General features: G+C 37.1%; 1 protein-coding gene across 3 annotated transcripts in view; it reads left to right on the forward strand.

Annotated features, from left to right (window-relative positions):
* DHX29 (DExH-box helicase 29) overlaps positions 1–17882 on the forward strand; it is a 29673-nt gene that overhangs the window by 5619 nt on the left and 6172 nt on the right. Inside the window, exons 8-25 of one of the 3 annotated variants that reach the window (XR_008744892.1) lie at positions 72–233; positions 812–977; positions 2061–2184; positions 2610–3206; positions 3885–4028; positions 4120–4296; positions 4903–5043; positions 6552–6696; positions 6916–7036; positions 7935–8019; positions 8636–8724; positions 9311–9439; positions 10272–10347; positions 11002–11226; positions 12112–12248; positions 12878–12971; positions 13673–13975; positions 15392–15444. Coding sequence is in view for 2 of the 3 variants with exons in the window: in XM_055791522.1 (XP_055647497.1) it covers positions 72–233; positions 812–977; positions 2061–2184; positions 2610–3206; positions 3885–4028; positions 4120–4296; positions 4903–5043; positions 6552–6696; positions 6916–7036; positions 7935–8019; positions 8636–8724; positions 9311–9439; positions 10272–10347; positions 11002–11226; positions 12112–12248; positions 12878–12971; positions 13673–13975; positions 15313–15444 (3047 nt within the window). In the remaining variant the exon portion in view is untranslated. Of the gene's footprint in view, positions 1–71; positions 234–811; positions 978–2060; positions 2185–2609; positions 3207–3884; positions 4029–4119; positions 4297–4902; positions 5044–6551; positions 6697–6915; positions 7037–7934; positions 8020–8635; positions 8725–9310; positions 9440–10271; positions 10348–11001; positions 11227–12111; positions 12249–12877; positions 12972–13672; positions 13976–15312; positions 15445–17882 lie in introns of all 3 variants that reach the window. The other 2 variants (XM_055791522.1, XM_055791523.1) reach the window with 2 other exon arrangements.

The following is a 17882-nucleotide window of genomic DNA, read 5'->3' on the forward strand; positions in this document are numbered from 1 at the left end:
TGATTGATCTTTTTTTTAAAGAATAAATGCTTAGCAGTTGATAAGTGTAAATGGTATTGTCTCTGTGACAGAAATGGCAATACTTGAAGAACATCCAGTATTTAATCCTGCTGTAAAGGTATCAAACCAACAACAAAAAGAAAAGAAAAAACCTCCTTCATCTCAGCCTCAAGAAAGCACTTTGAATTTGAGCTTGCTTGAAAAACCTGATGGTGCTGCAAAGGAAGGGAAAGGTGTGTTGGAAATAATACAGTACAAGCTTGAAGTGTACCGCAAATTTCCAGTATTAGTTCTTGTTTTTCTAGGTTATCTTGCACTGCAGTGCTGAGTCATCAAGCTCTGATTGTGGGAGAGGCAGGGGGACTACTTCACTAACCAAGTTGTCTCTAAAGGATCTGTATTTGTTTTAGCAGGTGACGTTGAAAACTATTTTTGCCATACTGTCATGTCTAAAATTTTTATTATTTTTAATTGTAGGACTAGTTACTGTTTCCATTGTCACCCTCTCATCTCTTTAAACTATTTTCATTGTAAACCTTCAAACAGTTACTAATAACCAAACCAGTGAAAGTTCTTGAATCATTGGGTTATCAAAGACAGCAAACAAAATACTGTAATTTCCTGCTAGGTATGTTTATGGGAAAAGCAGGAAATTCTGTCATGTATCAGTACAAGTATTTCTGCAAAACATTTCAGAAAATACTGTGCTTTAGTAAAAATACATTGTGAAGAAAAGGTAATAACATTCTCTGCTATCCAAGGAATGTAAAATAAATATGGGGAGACTTAAAATGTCTTTCTGCTCTTGTAGTGAAAAAGAAAGAACCACTAGATGTAAGAAATTTTGATTACAGTGCTCGAAGCTGGACTGGTAAATCTCCAAAACAATTTTTGATTGACTGGTGCAGGAAGAATTTTCCCAAAAGCCCAAATCCTTCTTTTGAAAAAGTTCCAGTTGGAAAATATTGGAAATGTAGGTAGGTATTTCCTATAAACTTTTTATTTTCCTTTTAGTTCATTTAAAAATAAAAATGCTGACTACTTCTGTCTTGTCATGTTGATCCAGATTTTTATGACTATAATGCATTTAACAGTTTTGGGTTTTGTTTTTGGTTTGTTTTTTTTTTTTTTTATTCCAGTAGGGACGTATTTCATTCTGTGTAGCTCTGAAAAGTAATGCTTAGACTGGACACAAAAATAAGGTTCTAGTGAATGATTGATTTTTGATTCTGTACTGCTGAAAGAAAGGTTCTGAAGCAAGCTTGTGAGATAAATTTGGACAATTAACTTAGGGTAATTGCATTCAAAGTAATATATTAAATCACAGGTTGTAAGCATATGAATACCGAAAACCCTTTGTGGATTGTTTAAAAGACAGTGGAAGTTAGAAATTTGTATGAAAGTTACTGTAAGTTTGTAACCAAAACAGTGCAGTATCTGTGACTTTTAAATTTATTCTAGAAAATGAGTCTGTAAGATAGTGGTATGAATTAGAGTATTAAATATAAATAAAGTAGACATGGCATTACAAATGAGTTATGCTTATTGAAAGAACCAATTAAAAGAAGCTGTTGTCTTGTGAATTAAAAGCTAGTAATATACTGTCCCCCTAAGAATATGAGAAACTTGGCTGCTGGTCTGACTGACATAATCTGTTAAACATCTGTTTCCATCTCAGTAGGTCATTAACTGTTATCTCAATCTATGCTAGGTAGTTAGACACACACAAACAAGTATTTAGTCCTTCTTCCAAAGCAACTAACCTTAATGGTGATCTATATATGTATAATTACTTCTGCTTTGAAGAAAATGATAATGCTCAAGACTGGGAAGAAGAAACAACCACCCACAAATTCACTTTTGGAATCTGCTGCTAGAGATTTTCTGCTATTCAGTCAAAATTTGTTTGCTGTTTCTGTTTACAAAATGCTCTAAGTTTATTTAGCTTATTTTCTCTATTGGAGTTTCACTGTTTAAGTTTTAAACAAAAACCATAACAGGTGTGGTGTTATATAGGTAACAAAAATTACGAGAAATGCCTATATGAATTTCTCTTTAAGGGTCAGGATTATGAAATCATCAGATGATGTAATGGCAATGTGTCCTACAATTGTAACAGAAGATAGTATGCAAGCACAACATCTAGCTGCTACTTTGGCACTCTACCATTTAACCAAAGGACAAGTAAGATTTTCACCAACATTACTGTTCTTAGCTTGGAATGTGTTTCTGCACTTGTTCATTGTATCTGTAGTTACTTCATTAAACTGTGTTTAGAATTTGTTTCCCATTAAATTGTTAGCTTCTATTATATGTTCATTTGCTTTTATCTGTAATTATGCCTATGTGTTGCAGCACACTGGGAGGAAACTTTCTGATAGTAAAATTGCAGTGTTGTAAAGAATGCAAGACATTCTTTTTTGACAATGTATATAAAGACAATGTATTTTTGACATATTACTGTCTTCATAGTTCCTGTATGTAGAAATAGCTCCCTATTTCATGTTTTGTTACATTTCTTCCCACTCAGATTCATTTATGAATAAAATCAGTGATACTACTAAGTAGTACATAAAGTAATTTTTTTTTTCTGCTTTTTCTGCCTGAAGTCAGTTCATCAGTTACTGCCTCCTACCTACAGAGATGTCTGGCTAGAATGGAGGGATATTGAAAAGAAAAAGGAAGAAGAAAACAAGATAGAAACGAACAAACCTCGTGATAACTTTATTGCTAGATTATTAAACAAACTCAAACAACAACAGCAACTGCAGTCTGAAAACCAGCCAAAAGTATCTGAGGGTCCTGAGGATTCCTGGGAAGACTTAGTTTCTGATGAGGACTTCAGCAGTCTCTCCCTTGAGACCTCAGGCACAGATAATTTGGAACCTTCAAGGGTTTTGTTCAAAAAGCTGCAAAGTTCCTCCAGATACCAGAGGCTTCTGAAAGAGAGACAGGAGTTACCTGTGTTTAAGCACAGATACTCAATTGTAGAAACTCTTAAAAAACATAGAGTAGTTGTTGTGGCTGGTGAAACAGGCAGTGGGAAGAGTACCCAGGTGCCCCATTTCCTGTTAGAAGACTTGTTGCTAAATGAAGGATCAAATAAATGTAACATTGTTTGTACACAACCCCGAAGAATCTCGGCAGTGAGTCTGGCAACCAGGGTTTGTGAAGAGCTAGGCTGTGAATCCGGACCAGGAGGAAAAGTAAGATGTGTCTGAATTCCTTCTTCTAGTCTTGATCAGATACAGGGGGCTGGATTGTTGGTACAAAGTGAAAGCATCATTTCTTACACAACCAAATATTTAGATGTTACTTTCCCTTGAAAAAGGCTACTTGCTATGCTAGCTGTTTCTTAATTTTCACCAGTGAACCTCTGCATATCTATGTACAATGTCTAAAATCTTCAGAGTGGTTAAGAGCAAGAGTTTCATAATGGGGGTGGCCAAATATTGGAGCAGACTGGCCAGACACTCTGGAATCTCTGTCATTAGGGATGGAGAAAACTCATCTGATATAAGGCAACCTGGTCTGATATTGAGTGAGACCCTGCTTTGAGAGGCCCCTTCCAACATGTTACTTTATTTGAAGAAAACCAAGGTCCTGTATGTTTTATGGTCGTCAGTCTGTGCAAAAATACTTTTGTTTGAGGACTGTGAAGAATAGAGTTCTAGAGAAGCTTTGTAGATTTTGGTGTATTTTTCCTTTCTTAACAAAGGAAAGTACACGTCTGAAAAAAGTGTGGTAGTCATTCACCATACTATTTAATTAGGGACTTGTGCAGTGACCGAATCCAACAGTGATTAAATTTTGCTTAGTTTTTAATATCTCTAGCTTATATACTATTTTATGTTATTCCTATATTTTTAATATCTCTTTTAAAGAATTCTCTATGTGGATATCAAATTCGTATGGAATCAAGAACAGGAGAAGCCACCAGACTGCTCTACTGTACAACAGGTGTCCTGCTTCGGAAACTTCAGGAAGATGGTCATCTTTCAAGTATATCTCATGTTATTGTAGATGAGGTTATCAGCTCTGACTATTTTGCAGAAATTACAGTTTTTTCTGGGCCTTGACTTGTACTAAAGCCTTACTATAGATTTTTTTTATTTCTAGGTACATGAGAGAAGTGTCCAATCTGATTTCTTGCTAGTTATTCTGAAGGAGATCTTGCATAAGCGTTCAGACTTGCATCTGATTTTAATGAGTGCTACTGTAGACAGTGAGAAGTTTTCCAGCTATTTCTCTCACTGTCCCATTTTAAGGATCTCGGGGAGGAGTTACCCTGTTGAGGTAGGCAAATGTTCCTTTGATTATGCAAAACACTTATATGCATATATACACTGTTTGCCTGGTTAGTGTCTCTAGGAAATACACCTCTTATCACTCTTTTCTTATCAAAAATACATATCTTAAATGCATTTCAAGGACTTGTAACCCTTCTCCTTTTTGAAAATATAAAATAGCTTCAGTGCTTTGAAGTACAGCGTCATGCTGGTTTTTTTGATGGATATATATTTGGTTATCAATCTGTCAGTGATAGTTTCATTTTTCTGTATTCAACCTAGTAGAAAGGAAAGCATTTAAGTCCCCTCCACCCCTGCTGCAACTTTGTCATTACACTTTTATATGTGTTTCTCATGCATGTTAGTGTAGGCTATGGTAAAGATAATGTTAGTGATCAAGTGGAGAGAGAGGCCCATTAACAAACTCATAGCAGCTCTAGGTGTAGGTTTTAAGAAATTGTAAGAAAGACTAAGTTGAAATTTGCAAGATCTATTACAGCATTAAAAGAGAAGGGCATGCACTGTCCAGCTTTGTGTGAAAGCTTTAAAAAACAAGAAAGGTGCTGATGAAATTTTGACATGCCTGTATTTCTTCTGTAAATTTTCACTAAAGATTTTCCATGTTGAAGATGTAATTGAAGCAACTGGCTACGTTCTGGAGAAAGACTCAGAATATTGTCAAAAGTTCTTGGAGGAGGAGGAGGAAGTAACAGTAAATGTTACTAGCAAAGGAGGAGGCACTATGAAGTATCAGGTAAAATAGGCATTTCTAGTTTTGTCTTGGAAATCTTGATTTTATTTTTCTTTTTAAATTACCACTTTAGTTCCTTTTATTAAATGTGATTGGATTATATAGTATCCAGTAGTCTGTCAGATGGTAAGACAGGCACGATGGCCTCCAACAGTGGAAAACAAATAGTTATTAACACTGCACCCATACCTTTCTCTGCAACTCTTTTATAGCTGTCTGGATTTTGCTGTATTTGTTGTTGAGTTGTCTTGTACAGATTTCTAGCTCTAGATCTTTGAGCAGCAGCAAGGGAAAGAATTCTCCTAGGTAGTGAACCTAACAGCAGAAGAGGCAAGGTCATACCCTTCTTAGCTAAAAAACTCTGAAGATCCTCCAACTTGCCTTGCCAAATGAGATGATTGACATGAGATTATGTAGAGCTTTTTAGTTTAACAGCTGTGGTTAATCCTGTAGGTACTCTGCAGTGACAGCTGTATGTGCTTCTGGATCAGAATTCTTGAAGAGAACAGTACGTGAATGCCAACTGGTTTTAGCCAACTCGGACTGTTCATCTAAACTGTATATGTTTTGGAGATACCTGTCCCCTCTGACTTGTTCTCTCAAAGTATCTTGAAGGACCATTTAGCTTTTGTGTGACCAAATGCTGATGCATATTTTTAACAATATGATGTCATGTGCTCTGCTGATTTCGTTATATTTTTTTTTTAACCCTAGAGTGGTAGTTACCCCATACATCACAACAGCATCCTTTAGTTGAAGCCTAAGCTCTCTCCTGAGTGCTCCTCCATCTTTGTGGTTTGTTTCTGTTGAGCCTTCAGTACAGAAGGATATGTGGTGGCAAGCTTCTTTGTAGTGCATTGATTAACAATGAAATAATTTACAGTAGTGCTGCTTAACATAGAAGCCTTATGCTAAGTATTTACCTGTAGGGTATTTATAAACAATTTACATGTCTGTATGTTCTGCTAACTGTCCCTTCCTCCTTCTTTCTTCCCATTCCGAAACACTGCAGGAGTTGCCACCTAATTCACTCAACTTTCATTGCAGTCATCATTCTAGAGGGTTGAGGTGAGGGAGAGGAGAAAGTGGAGACTGGTTTCTTATACCCCAACATAGTTTTGAAAGAAGAGTAGCCACCCTTTTACCCCATTTTGAATTGATGCTAGTTGGGTGTCCGATGTGGACCTGGGAACTGTTTTCATTTGTAAAACAGACTGTATGGTACTGTTTGCACAGACTTCTAATTTTTATTCTTTCCTTTTCAGTCTTAGATTTTGTTTAATAGTAACAGGCGCCTATACACAGGTTATGTAGGTAGCTGTCATTTGATCTCACAGTGATTTTGGTGGGAAGTTAATTAAATGTCTCCTATCTCAAACTCTGTTTTAAGAAGCCTACATGAAGTGAATGACAAATTGACTTTTTGCTGTGTTAACTTCTTTTAAAACACTGAGAATTATTTATTTTTTTCCCTACTCTTTTTGTGTTGGCGCTTTTTTTCGTTTGTTTAGGAATATGTCCCAATCCAGTCTGGATCTAGTAAGAATTTGGCTCCTTACTATGGAAACTATAGCAGTCGTACGCAGCAGGCTATTGTCTACATGAACCCTTACAAGATCAACCTTGAACTTATTTTGGAGTTGCTTGCATACTTAGGTACAGTCTACTTCTCAAGTACTTTATATACTTGTTTATATACTTGGAGCTGTCCTTTGGACTTACTTTCCAGTGCTTCTACTGGAGTACTTGATTTCATTCTTATGTGAAGCACCCTACAAAGCACTTGCTGCAGGGGCCAGAATTAGTTCCTGTTGTCAAGTGAAGCTGTTTGCAAATGCGTATGTCTTAATATGTGCCTGTACTGTAACTTTCCAGATAGAAGTCCTCAGTTCAAGAACGTTGAGGGTGCTGTGCTGATCTTTTTACCAGGCCTTGCCCATATCCAACAGCTGTATGATCTCATTTCAACTGATAGAAGATTTAACTTGCGTGACAGGTAGTGCAGATACCTTCTGTGATAGTTTAATGAACGTGTATGTTGGGTTTAAAGGTCTGCTATTCTTGAAGAGGGAAATTGAGTTATACCTCTGAGCTTTGTGCTCATGTAGTTCTATTTAAAAAAGATACAAGCGAGAACAACAGGTGCTTGGGAATGGTACAGTAATAACTTTTTTTTCTTCTTTTGGTTTTATTTATCAACAAATTTAATGACAAAGCACTTCTTGTCTACTTCTTAAAGTATGGAAGCTGCTATATCTGGGATACAGCTTTCTGTGCCTTACTGTTTACATGGAAGTGACTACTTCCTGAGAGATCCAGAGACAGTAATCTACCAAGAAAAATGCCATAGTGTTGTAGTGACAATTAGCAACATGATGGCCTAAGAATAACATTTGCAGTCAAATTCTAAAGATTCATAGGTGGACTAAGATGTCAAGGCCTAGAAGAGAAGGGAGTAGAATCTCTGTGGCTGTCTCATCTCTGAAGGCCTCTTAGTTGGGCTGAGAGTTGCATGTGTTTATGGTTCTGTGCAGTTTCAGTAATGGTCTTTGTCTTAAAAGCACAATGAAAAGAAGTCGGATTCATGGACACTTGGTTCCCTTTTTTGCTATGCTATTAATGTAAATTAACCTAGAGTTGTGCAGTAGCAGTATTTTTCCTGCATTATTACCAAATAGAGGAACAGCCCTATAAACTAATGATGTTATCTTTTCTTGATATTGTAATAAAACACCAAAGCAGACTTTTTGTGCCTAATCGTACAAAGTTTTCACTCTTTCCAGTGTACATTCTGGTTGCTTTCTCCAAACTGTTATCATTGTTTTGGTCTCATTGCTTTTACAGTATCCTTATTTTGATAAGTGTATATTGATTAGTGTCGCTTCTTGTTCTAGGCACAGGTTGATAGCTTTGCATTCTGTTCTTTCAACTCAAGACCAAGCAGCTGCATTCACAATACCTCCTATTGGTATTAGAAAGGTATGATGTATTTAGAAAGGCAGAGTTCATTAAAAGAAGAAACTTTCTGTGCATGTGACTCTGAATTGTTTTAAAATTAAATCATACAGAATTACACATGAACCAGTTATTCCTGGAATTTTCTCATTGCAGAGAAACAATTCTTCTATTCTGGTGCTCTGTAACAGATAGAAGCTAGCATGCTGTGGAAACTTTGACAGTAATCAGACAAATTTTTAAAGATAGTATTTTTCCAAGAGCTTCTTTAACTATTGGCTTTCTTGTATTTTAATTATTATTAACCAGTAACTATAGCTCTTACCTGGGAAAACAGTATTTAACTTACTGCCAAACTAATCAAAAACTTGACCAATTTTGGCAGGTACTAGCTACTAACTTTGATGGATTATAGAACAAAGTGAATGTGAAATTCTCACTTAACTTTTGTGTGCTCGGTAGTTGGGGAAGACCAAACTATTTTCCAAGTCATGTAGCTTGTCATACTTTGTCAGATTATTTAAGGAAACGTTTCTGGGTAAAAACTTGAACCAGAGTTAGTCTACAATATTGATTAAAAGGATGAAAACTGTTAGACTTTCCATAATTCTTTTATTTATATTATGTTACTACTTTTCAGATCGTTTTGGCAACCAATATAGCAGAGACGGGTATTACAATACCAGATGTGGTGTTTGTAATTGATACTGGGAGAACAAAAGAAAATAGGTGAGTTTAAATCTTATTTTTTAATCAGTTGCCCTGTGATTACTGTAAATACTCGGTGGTTAGTACTGCAAGAACGTTGTAGTGTCCTCAAACTACAGTTCTGGATGAAAAAAATGTGCTGAGCTCATTGAACAGCTTTCAGTTTAGGTTCAAGTTTGGGATGAGTCTTTGGATTGCCAAATGATGTGAAGAACAAGGGGAATTGTTCACAGATACAGAGAATTATGATTAAGTACTGGTTAAAAAAAAAAGTAGATCCTCTCAGTTTTTAGAAGTTATTTTTTGTCCATCTTAAATGTGGAAAGCCCTGTAGGATGTGTTAGAAAGAACAACTCTGAATTGCCAGGGAGGTGAAATAATGCAATAGATCTTTGATTTTCTAATTCTTACACTTTAATTACTGAGTTGTATCCAAGGTTCTATGATGTACAGTTTCCCCCAGGTATGCTTAGTTTTCAAAACGTACTTAATTTTTAATATTTTCAGATAAATACTATTTAGATATTTTATCAATATGCTGGTATTTTAAGTTTACATCAAAACTTTAATTCTGAAATCTGAAGGAAATTGCTTTACCATTTTTTAGGTATCACGAAAGTAGTCAGATGAGTTCCCTGGAGGAGACCTTTGTTAGTAAAGCTAGTGCTCTGCAACGACAAGGAAGAGCTGGGCGTGTTAGGGATGGATTCTGCTTCCGAATGTACACAAGAGACAGGTATTGTAAACTCGGCAAGATCTGTAAGTCACATTAACATCTTATATCTTTTTTTCTGCATAAAAACAGGAAGTCATGTTGAAATTCACTTTAACAATTGCAAACTGGAAAGAAAAAAAAAACCAAACCAAAAAAACAACTAACCACCCAAAGTTTTAATATCATATGACTAAAGTGTTATAATACTCTTGTTTCATGACCTTAAAGTTAATTTTATTCTTAGTAACTCTATAATATTTTGAAAAAAAAATTTCATAATTAAAGGGGAAGTGCAGCACCAAGGAATTATAGATTGGTTTTTAACAGCATCTGCCGCTGCGTCAAATATACAGAGACCTTACCTCCTGAACTTTGAAGATTTTATCAGACAAATCTGTAGGTTTCTGATGTGGTATCTCTGGATAATAGATGGGAGGAAATAGCAAATTATGCAGTGCTGCAGCATTAGTTGCATACTTTTTCCTGCTTGTCTTAAGCAGCTTTCAGCTGAGAAACAGTTAAGGTGAAAGTATTTTGAAGTAATGAATGGGGTGTGCATTTTAACCACATGCAAGACCCTCAGTTTAAGAGCTTTGCATTTTAATTTGTTTTGAAAATCATGGTCTTACTGCCCTGTCCCTCTCTTTCACTAAAACCTTGCTTTCCAAGCTACCACCACACACCTTAAATCAAAGGATGAGCAGTTTACTCGTGCATTAAAACACATGCCACTTCCCTGTCTTGCCCCTCAAAAGAACATCTGTGAAGAACAAGCATGTGAAACCTGAGTTTATAAGTTGAATTCAAAGATTAAATTGAATATCTGTGTTTCTATCCTTTTTATGATTTGCAGGTTTGAAAGTTTCATGGAATATTCTGTTCCAGAAATACTGCGTGTGCCTTTGGAAGAATTATGCCTTCATATTATGGTATGGGTTTGGTTTTAGAATTACTGACCTTGTTAGCTAAAGATATTACACGTGCCTTTGGAGGAATTACATTTTCATAGTATTGTGTGGTTTTGAAAGTACTGACCTTGTTAGCTAAAAAAGTTTGCTAGGACAGCCCTGATCCAGTGTAGTCAGTGGGGCTTCTCCCACCAGGTAACCCAGAACCTGTGTGTTGGAAAATCCAGAGCATACTGCTGAGTAGGAGTAGCATACTATGCTTACTCCAGTTTACCTCAGAGTAACAATTCAAACTTAGTTAAATAGCCTTCAAACCGATTTCTGCTTAAGGAAGCAATTCCATTCCCTCTCTCCCCACCCTGAGTGAGCAGGATATGCATGGAAATATGACAGGTTGAGTTGATCTCAACAGATTTGAGAGTCTCCTGCTCATCTGTGACCATTGGTAACGTGCTTCACTGATCAGTGGTTGTGCCATATGAAGCCCTTGCAAACAATGAAGTTCTGCTAACCTAATGTGGGAATGCATCTGCATTCTGGGAACCAAGAGGCTGGTTTACAGGGGATGGAATGTGGGCTTTTGATTGCAAGAAGTTTTCCAATTTCCTTTGTAGCTACTATAGAATTTGTTACAATATATTTTTATATTGAATGATATGCCCATTTACTCCACAGAAATGCAATCTTGGCTCTCCTGAAGATTTTCTTTCCAAAGCATTAGACCCACCACAGCAGCAAGTAATTGGTAATGCAATGAACCTGTTGAGGAAGATTGGGGCTTGTCTGTTAAATGAGCCCAAGCTGACTCCATTGGGCCAGCACCTCGCAGCCCTTCCTGTCAATGTAAAGATTGGCAAAATGCTCATATTTGGTGCTATATTTGGCTGCTTGGATCCTGTGGTGAGTAAAAAAAACCAAACAAAAAAACAAACCAACAAAAACCTCTGTATAAATTTAAAAACAGAGAAATGGTTAACTCTTTACAATTAATCTGACTTCTGCGATGTGGTATTTTGAAAGGAAAATGCAAGAAGTTAAAATGTTAATTTTAAGGTGAAGGCATGTGGACATCATGGAGGGGAGCAATCTTAAGTGTTCTTTACAGTTGAACTCAATATTAAAGGTCTTTTTAGAATCACAGCGTCATTTTAGGTTGGAACTCTTAAGTACTGTTCACAAGATAGTCAGACGTGGTGCCCAGTTTTGTCTGTTATGATCCTAAGGAGTATGACACTTACAGAAAAAGCCCTGTTAATGTGCGTTACACCAGTATGGATTACCCCACAGTTCATGGGCCAAGAACATGCTGACGTAAAGTTACTGCAAATAATCGATGTTATAACTTATTATATGAAGACTGTGGCACACTTTCCACTTTTAACTTAATCCATTTAATTTACTGCAATTTAGGAGGAAGCATGGGTATGGTAGTTGCTGAAAACAAATAATTTTAAATTTCAAGTTCTCTTAGTATCTCCTGTTATAATCTAAAGTAGTTGTTTAATCTGACCTTCACTGTATCATATTGGGTGTTGCTCTCTCATTTGGCAAACCATTTCATGTGAGTTTTGAGATTAAAAAAAACAACCCGTATTAGATTTAATTTTTAGGCACTATATAAGCAATATCTTTAATATGTGTAAGGAAATTCTTACAGTTGTCCTTGACTTAGTAGAAGATAAAGCATCATTAAATATTACTGAAAAGAAAATATAAAGCCATTTGTATGATAAACCTGTAAGCTTATAATAAAACACTAAGTGATGTGTACTTTACTAATTGCAGGCAACTCTGGCTGCTGTTATGACAGAAAAATCCCCATTTACTACACCAATTGGTCGAAAAGATGAAGCAGATCTTGCAAAATCATCTCTAGCAGTGGCAGTTTCAGACCATATAACAATCTACAATGCTTATCTGGGGTAATAATTCTCCTGTGCTTATAGCTAGATGCAGGTAACACTTAAGTAATGCCGTTCTGTAAAGAATTTTTAATAAATATCTCCTCTTGAATCGTTTGCACTTGGAAGTTTTTCTCTTCAGAATATTAAGTGCCAAATACTGTTAACACAAAAAGGTAGCTTGCTTACTTACTCTATAACTCCTTTTAATCATGCTTGTATGTGTACAGAGGTGTACTGTGTCTGTTTATCCTAGTATTTTTTTGGTGTTTGTGATATGCTGACCTGAGCATTTTGTATTTGAGGAAATACAATTCTATATATTATAAAATTACATACGCTTTTTAGAATATTGCCACTAAATCTCAAAAACAACACCTGAATTTTTTCAGCTGTTCAGACAGACATGTAATGTTTGAGAGAAAATTACCATATATTTTTGTTAGTATCTATCAGCTTTGTTACAGGCATGTTTTCCAGGGTGCTCTTACACCAGCAACATTCATCTTCATTAATACCACTGATTTCTAGTTTTGAGTGGAGAATGCTGATCAAAAGACAGTATTGCCTTTTAACTTGCTACCACTCTTACATTTTTATACTCTTGATGTGATTCTTTTTGCTGTAGTAAGACAGGGCTTTTTCCTTAGGTGGAAAAGGGCTCGACAAGAAGGAGGGTATCGTGCTGAAATGACTTACTGCAGAAGAAATTTCCTTAATAGGACTTCACTGTTAACTGTAGAGGTAAACCAAATAATTATGCTCTGCACTCAAAAGTTATTTGTTAAAATTTCCTTCTGAAAATGTCATGCCCTTTTAAAGAGGTGATGTATCACAGTTACTGTTTAGACAAAAACAAATGGAGTGCTAGGGACTGATAAAATGCACACCCTTAATCAAAGTAGCTCTGTCTGCATTTGAGTTTTGATATGCACAGTTTGTTAGTACACATCTTTGCAGTCAGTGCCTTTGAAGAAACTGGTTGTTACTTCCACCAGAGAATCAAAACTTATGAATTAGAGTACTTCGCTTGTGTTATTCTTTATGTCGAAGAACAGATAGGTTAACAGTTAGTTTGAAAGATGAGCCCCAAACTTGTGTAAATGGCCATGTGTTTTTGGTGAGAAAATTTTTTAATTGGTCCTTCCTATTTGAGTTTGGGTGCCTGAGCTCTTCTACACAAAAGTGGATCTTTGGTGCAAATCTGTCTTTATTTTAACGACAGGTGTGAGAGTATTTGCAGTGCATATATAGTACCATATATCTAATCCTACATTCCAGATAATACTGTTCTAATAGAAACAGCCAGGATTCCAGAGTCCTTGCAGAAAGTAAGTGTGTTTTATAATAAGAGGCTCTCCTTTGGAAAGGAGAATTGTCTGCTGACGGAGTAGAGTATGTACCTTCTTAAATTCAGAGTTTTACTAATACCTTACTAATTTCAGGATGTGAAGCAAGAACTCATACGGGTAGTCAGAGCAGCAGGGTTCACAGCACCTACAACACAATGTGGATGGGATGGAAGTGGAGCCACACAACCCCTTTCTCTCCATGAAATAGCTCTTCTTAAAGCTGTGTTGACTGCAGGGCTGTATGACAACGTAGGAAAAATAATATACACAAAGTCTGTGGATGTTACAGAGAAGCTGGCTTGCATGGTGGAAACTGCTCAGGGTAAAGCGCAGGTGCATCCCTCCTCTGTAAATCGAGACTTACAGACATATGGATGGCTCCTATACCAGGAGAAGGTAAGTGAAATAGTGAATCTAGCTGATCGTTTGTGTAAAGGTAGAGTTACGCATCTAATATATTTTACACTAACATATGTTATTTAATATCTGAACTTCTTGTTCATCTTAAGAGTTGTTAGTATCTAATGATCCTAAAGTCCATAAAAATGAATCAACTGAGTGCTGAAGAAAAAAGTTAAGGCTGAACATGATGAACAGATCTCTTCATGGTGAAACTGAGAGTTTAATTCTATTTATAAGTACAGTGTTGTTGATTTAAATATGATCACTTTAAGCAGTAATATGTGTATTAACACTTCAAAGTGTGCTTTGGTTTACTGTTCTAAGCAGACTCTAATGCTTTGAAACTTGGTACAGGCCTCACATATCCCCCGTAGTAACTTAAAATGTAACAGTCAATTCTGTAACTGACTGCTGAACTTCCTGTGTGAATTGCATCTTTTTTTTTCTCCTGCCACTTTCTTCCTCCTCACAACTGAATATTTTATCAGCTATTTGCTAAACTCAGGTGTTTATATGAAGTTACACTTCTGGTACAACAAAACCTTGACAGCAGTTGCCCAATGACCAGCTTTATTGTAAAGAAGTAGGAAATTACATTAGACTTAATGCAAATGAAGTAATAGTAATTTTTGGGGACTTGAAAATATTTCCTGCCCCCAAGAACCTTGTAGTGTAATGGCAGGACAGCATCTAAAGTAGGTAAGTTATTCTGTGAACAGTGGAAAAAATAAAGCCTGTACTTCTGTATGAAGATGCACTGTTTTTGTTTATTTCTTCCCACTGACAGCCCCTTCCCATCCCATTCCATCTCTTATCTGTGAGAGGCCTGAAAGCCAGAAGTAGCATATGCTGAGGCCCATAGTGTACTCTGTGTCTGCACATGTCCCCACACTTATACATGTATGCATGTGCATATGTGGATATAAATTGACAAACCAGCTGCTGCTAAGAAAAACGTGTAATAGAAGAGTTTCACCTACCTTATACTTCAGTAGCTTTATTAGTTTTTTTGTTTCTTCTCTGAACAGCACTAGGCTAACATTATCTTTCTGTTTGAATTTTAACAAGAAAATCATGGCTTTAGCTCTATGTTCTTTTATGTTCTTGATAGCACATAAGCCTATCACTTAGAGGTGATGTATTTTATGTGGTCTAGGGCAGGCAGATTGCTGTTGGTCAGTCTGTGTACAAGACTTCTGTTGATTGATCTTAAAAGGAAAAAAAGAGTGTTTTTTGCTTCTGAAAGTGGCAATCAGATTTGGTGTTCTCGGGTTTATGTGGCTTGGGTTTTTTTTGTGGTGTTTTTAATGCTTGTGTTTATTTACATGCAGGTGAGGTATGCTAAGGTGTATTTGAGAGAGACTACTTTAATATCCCCCTTTCCCATTTTACTTTTTGGTGGGGATATAGAAGTGCAGCATCGGGAGCGTCTCCTGACAGTTGATGGCTGGATCCATTTTCAGGTGTGTTAATGTGTCGTAGTTTTAACTGTTGCTGGGAGCTAAGCACCACACCAGCTGCTTGCTCACCCCCTGCCCCAGTGGGATGGGGCAGAGAACCGGGAGAGTTTAATGAGTAAAGCAAAAGGTCCACAAGGTTAGCAAAGCAAGGAATTCACTCACCACTTGCCATCGGCAGGCAGGTGTTCAGCCATCCCCAGGAAAGCAGGGCTCCATCACATGTAATGGTTACTTGGGAAGACAAATGCCATCCCTCTGAACATCCTCTCCTTCCTTCTTCCCCCAGTTTATATGATGTTGTTTGGTATGGAATATACCTTGGACTAACTAGTTTAAGTCTGCTTTCCTGGCTCTGCTCCCTCCCAGCTTCTTGTGCACCTCCTTACTGACAGAGCACGGGAAACTTGAAAAGTCCTTGATTTAGGTTAAACACTACTTAACACACTGATGTTTCAGTTGTTGCTATCAACATTATTTGTGTATATATATTATCTGTTTTGTATATAATGGTGGCAAATTTGACTCACACTCTTAACTGCCTAACAAACAAGGTGATTTAATTCTTTAATGCTTTCCCTGCTGTTACTCTGGATAAGAGAAGAACCGCTGCAATACGGTCTCATCAGTTCCGTAAACTAACTACATAATTACATGCTTCATCCAAAGCTACATTGCATTTAAATGCATTATGCTTATCAGCATGTTCATGTGTTGACTTATGTGGGTGTCATGGTCCCATCATAGCTTTGCACTACATTAGCGTCTACATAAAGACAACTATCAGCATTCAAAGTGCAAACAATATCAACTTCTTTTGGGTTAACATTATACAGAGGTAATCAATTATGCCAAATACCAAGACTTTCAGTAAGATTCTTCATTCCCCACATACATTCACTCTTTTGCAACAAGGTCTGCAAGTCAGTTTCAAGGAAGGGCACACCAAACAAGGACTGGTTCAGTAGGGAGACACACATTAGTTGCTGGGTTGACTGGTGGCAGCAGCGCTCCCACGATCCGGCACACTAAGCTCAGGCCGTGCACAGCGAGCAGGTATCCATCGCGGGCCTTCATCTGTAGAAACACAAGCATAACCTCTCCCCCAAGTTAGCAATTCATGCGTTCCCGACCAATGCCCCGTACGAGGGTCTTTCATGCGTACTAAGACACCTTCATGCTTTTGTTGCTTGTCACCAGTTGACACAAAATGTCGCACAGTGGGAGGCACCGCATGGTCGGCAGAGATTTTCAGAAAGTTCAAAACGTAACATGCTTTCTCTAATCGTGCCTCTGGGGTCATTCCCTCAATTCCCCTTTTTTTTGGTTTTTTTTTTCTAATGAGTTAGTGCCACTTTATTAATAGACTCACATCAATTTATACCCCCAGCTAAAAATACACACGCTACGCAGGCTTTGTTATTGAAAAGGTGATAGGTTAAAACTACGCGTTCACACTCCTGTGATCTCTCCTATGATTGGTCCCGGTGTGGTGCCCACACGCTGCTCCCCCCTTGTGCAGGCATGCTGCTTTCTTGTGGTTTTTTTCCTCGTCTTTCTGTCCAACTCTCTTATCTCTCTGTGAATACAGTTTCTTTGTCTCTCTTGGCCTTGCATACATCTTTCATAACAGCTGCAGCTTGTTACACCTTTGGCCTGCTCGGCCTGCTATTACAACAAAGTTACTTGGTCTGGATTGCTCATAATATGTCCGTTGTCTTCCAGCCATTCCACAAATCCCCCTTTTTGTTTTTGAGCAATCCAGACCCCTTTTATTATTCTGTTCATAATTCTCATAAAGCAATTCCACACACAGATCAATATAATTAAAAAGATTACAATGGCAATTAGTACTGTTAACCCGTGCAGAAACAAATCTTTTAACCATCCAGTAATTCCAAAACTCTGTAGCCAGTCCGTTAACCCGTTCTCAATCTTTATAGCCTGTACATTTTTTCCTAACTCTGCAAGTTTCTTATGAATACAGTTTGATCAGGCAAATTCATATGCTTTCCTTAGCGCTGTTCACTATAGGCTACTCTCTACTGTTCATGCTGTTTCCTTATCTTCTAGAGGTGAGATCACATTCCTCCTTTGCTTCTGTCTCATCCTAGTTCCTTCTCATACTCCCTTAAAGTCATTTAACCCTTTGCTGCAGGATCTCAGCTGCACATCATCAAAGCAAGGCCAAAACTGCACATTATCAATGTCAAAACAACCCACTGTCTCTGTTCCGTTGTTCTGTACAATTCTACAATTCCCTAAGTCTACAGTTCCCTTATTTTTATTTTTATTATATTTTTATTTTTTTAACAGCAAAATACATTTCAACCACTATAATACAGTAGAGTATAGACAGCTTTTGTGCGTGACAGAACACAGTCACCCTGTACTGCGGAGCAGTTTTTTGCAAGTCCTGTACTACTTTCCAAGCAAATGGTGTA

This window comes from Falco peregrinus, chromosome Z (genome assembly GCF_023634155.1).
Source record: "Falco peregrinus isolate bFalPer1 chromosome Z, bFalPer1.pri, whole genome shotgun sequence".
Classification (NCBI taxonomy): Eukaryota; Metazoa; Chordata; class Aves; order Falconiformes; family Falconidae; genus Falco; species Falco peregrinus.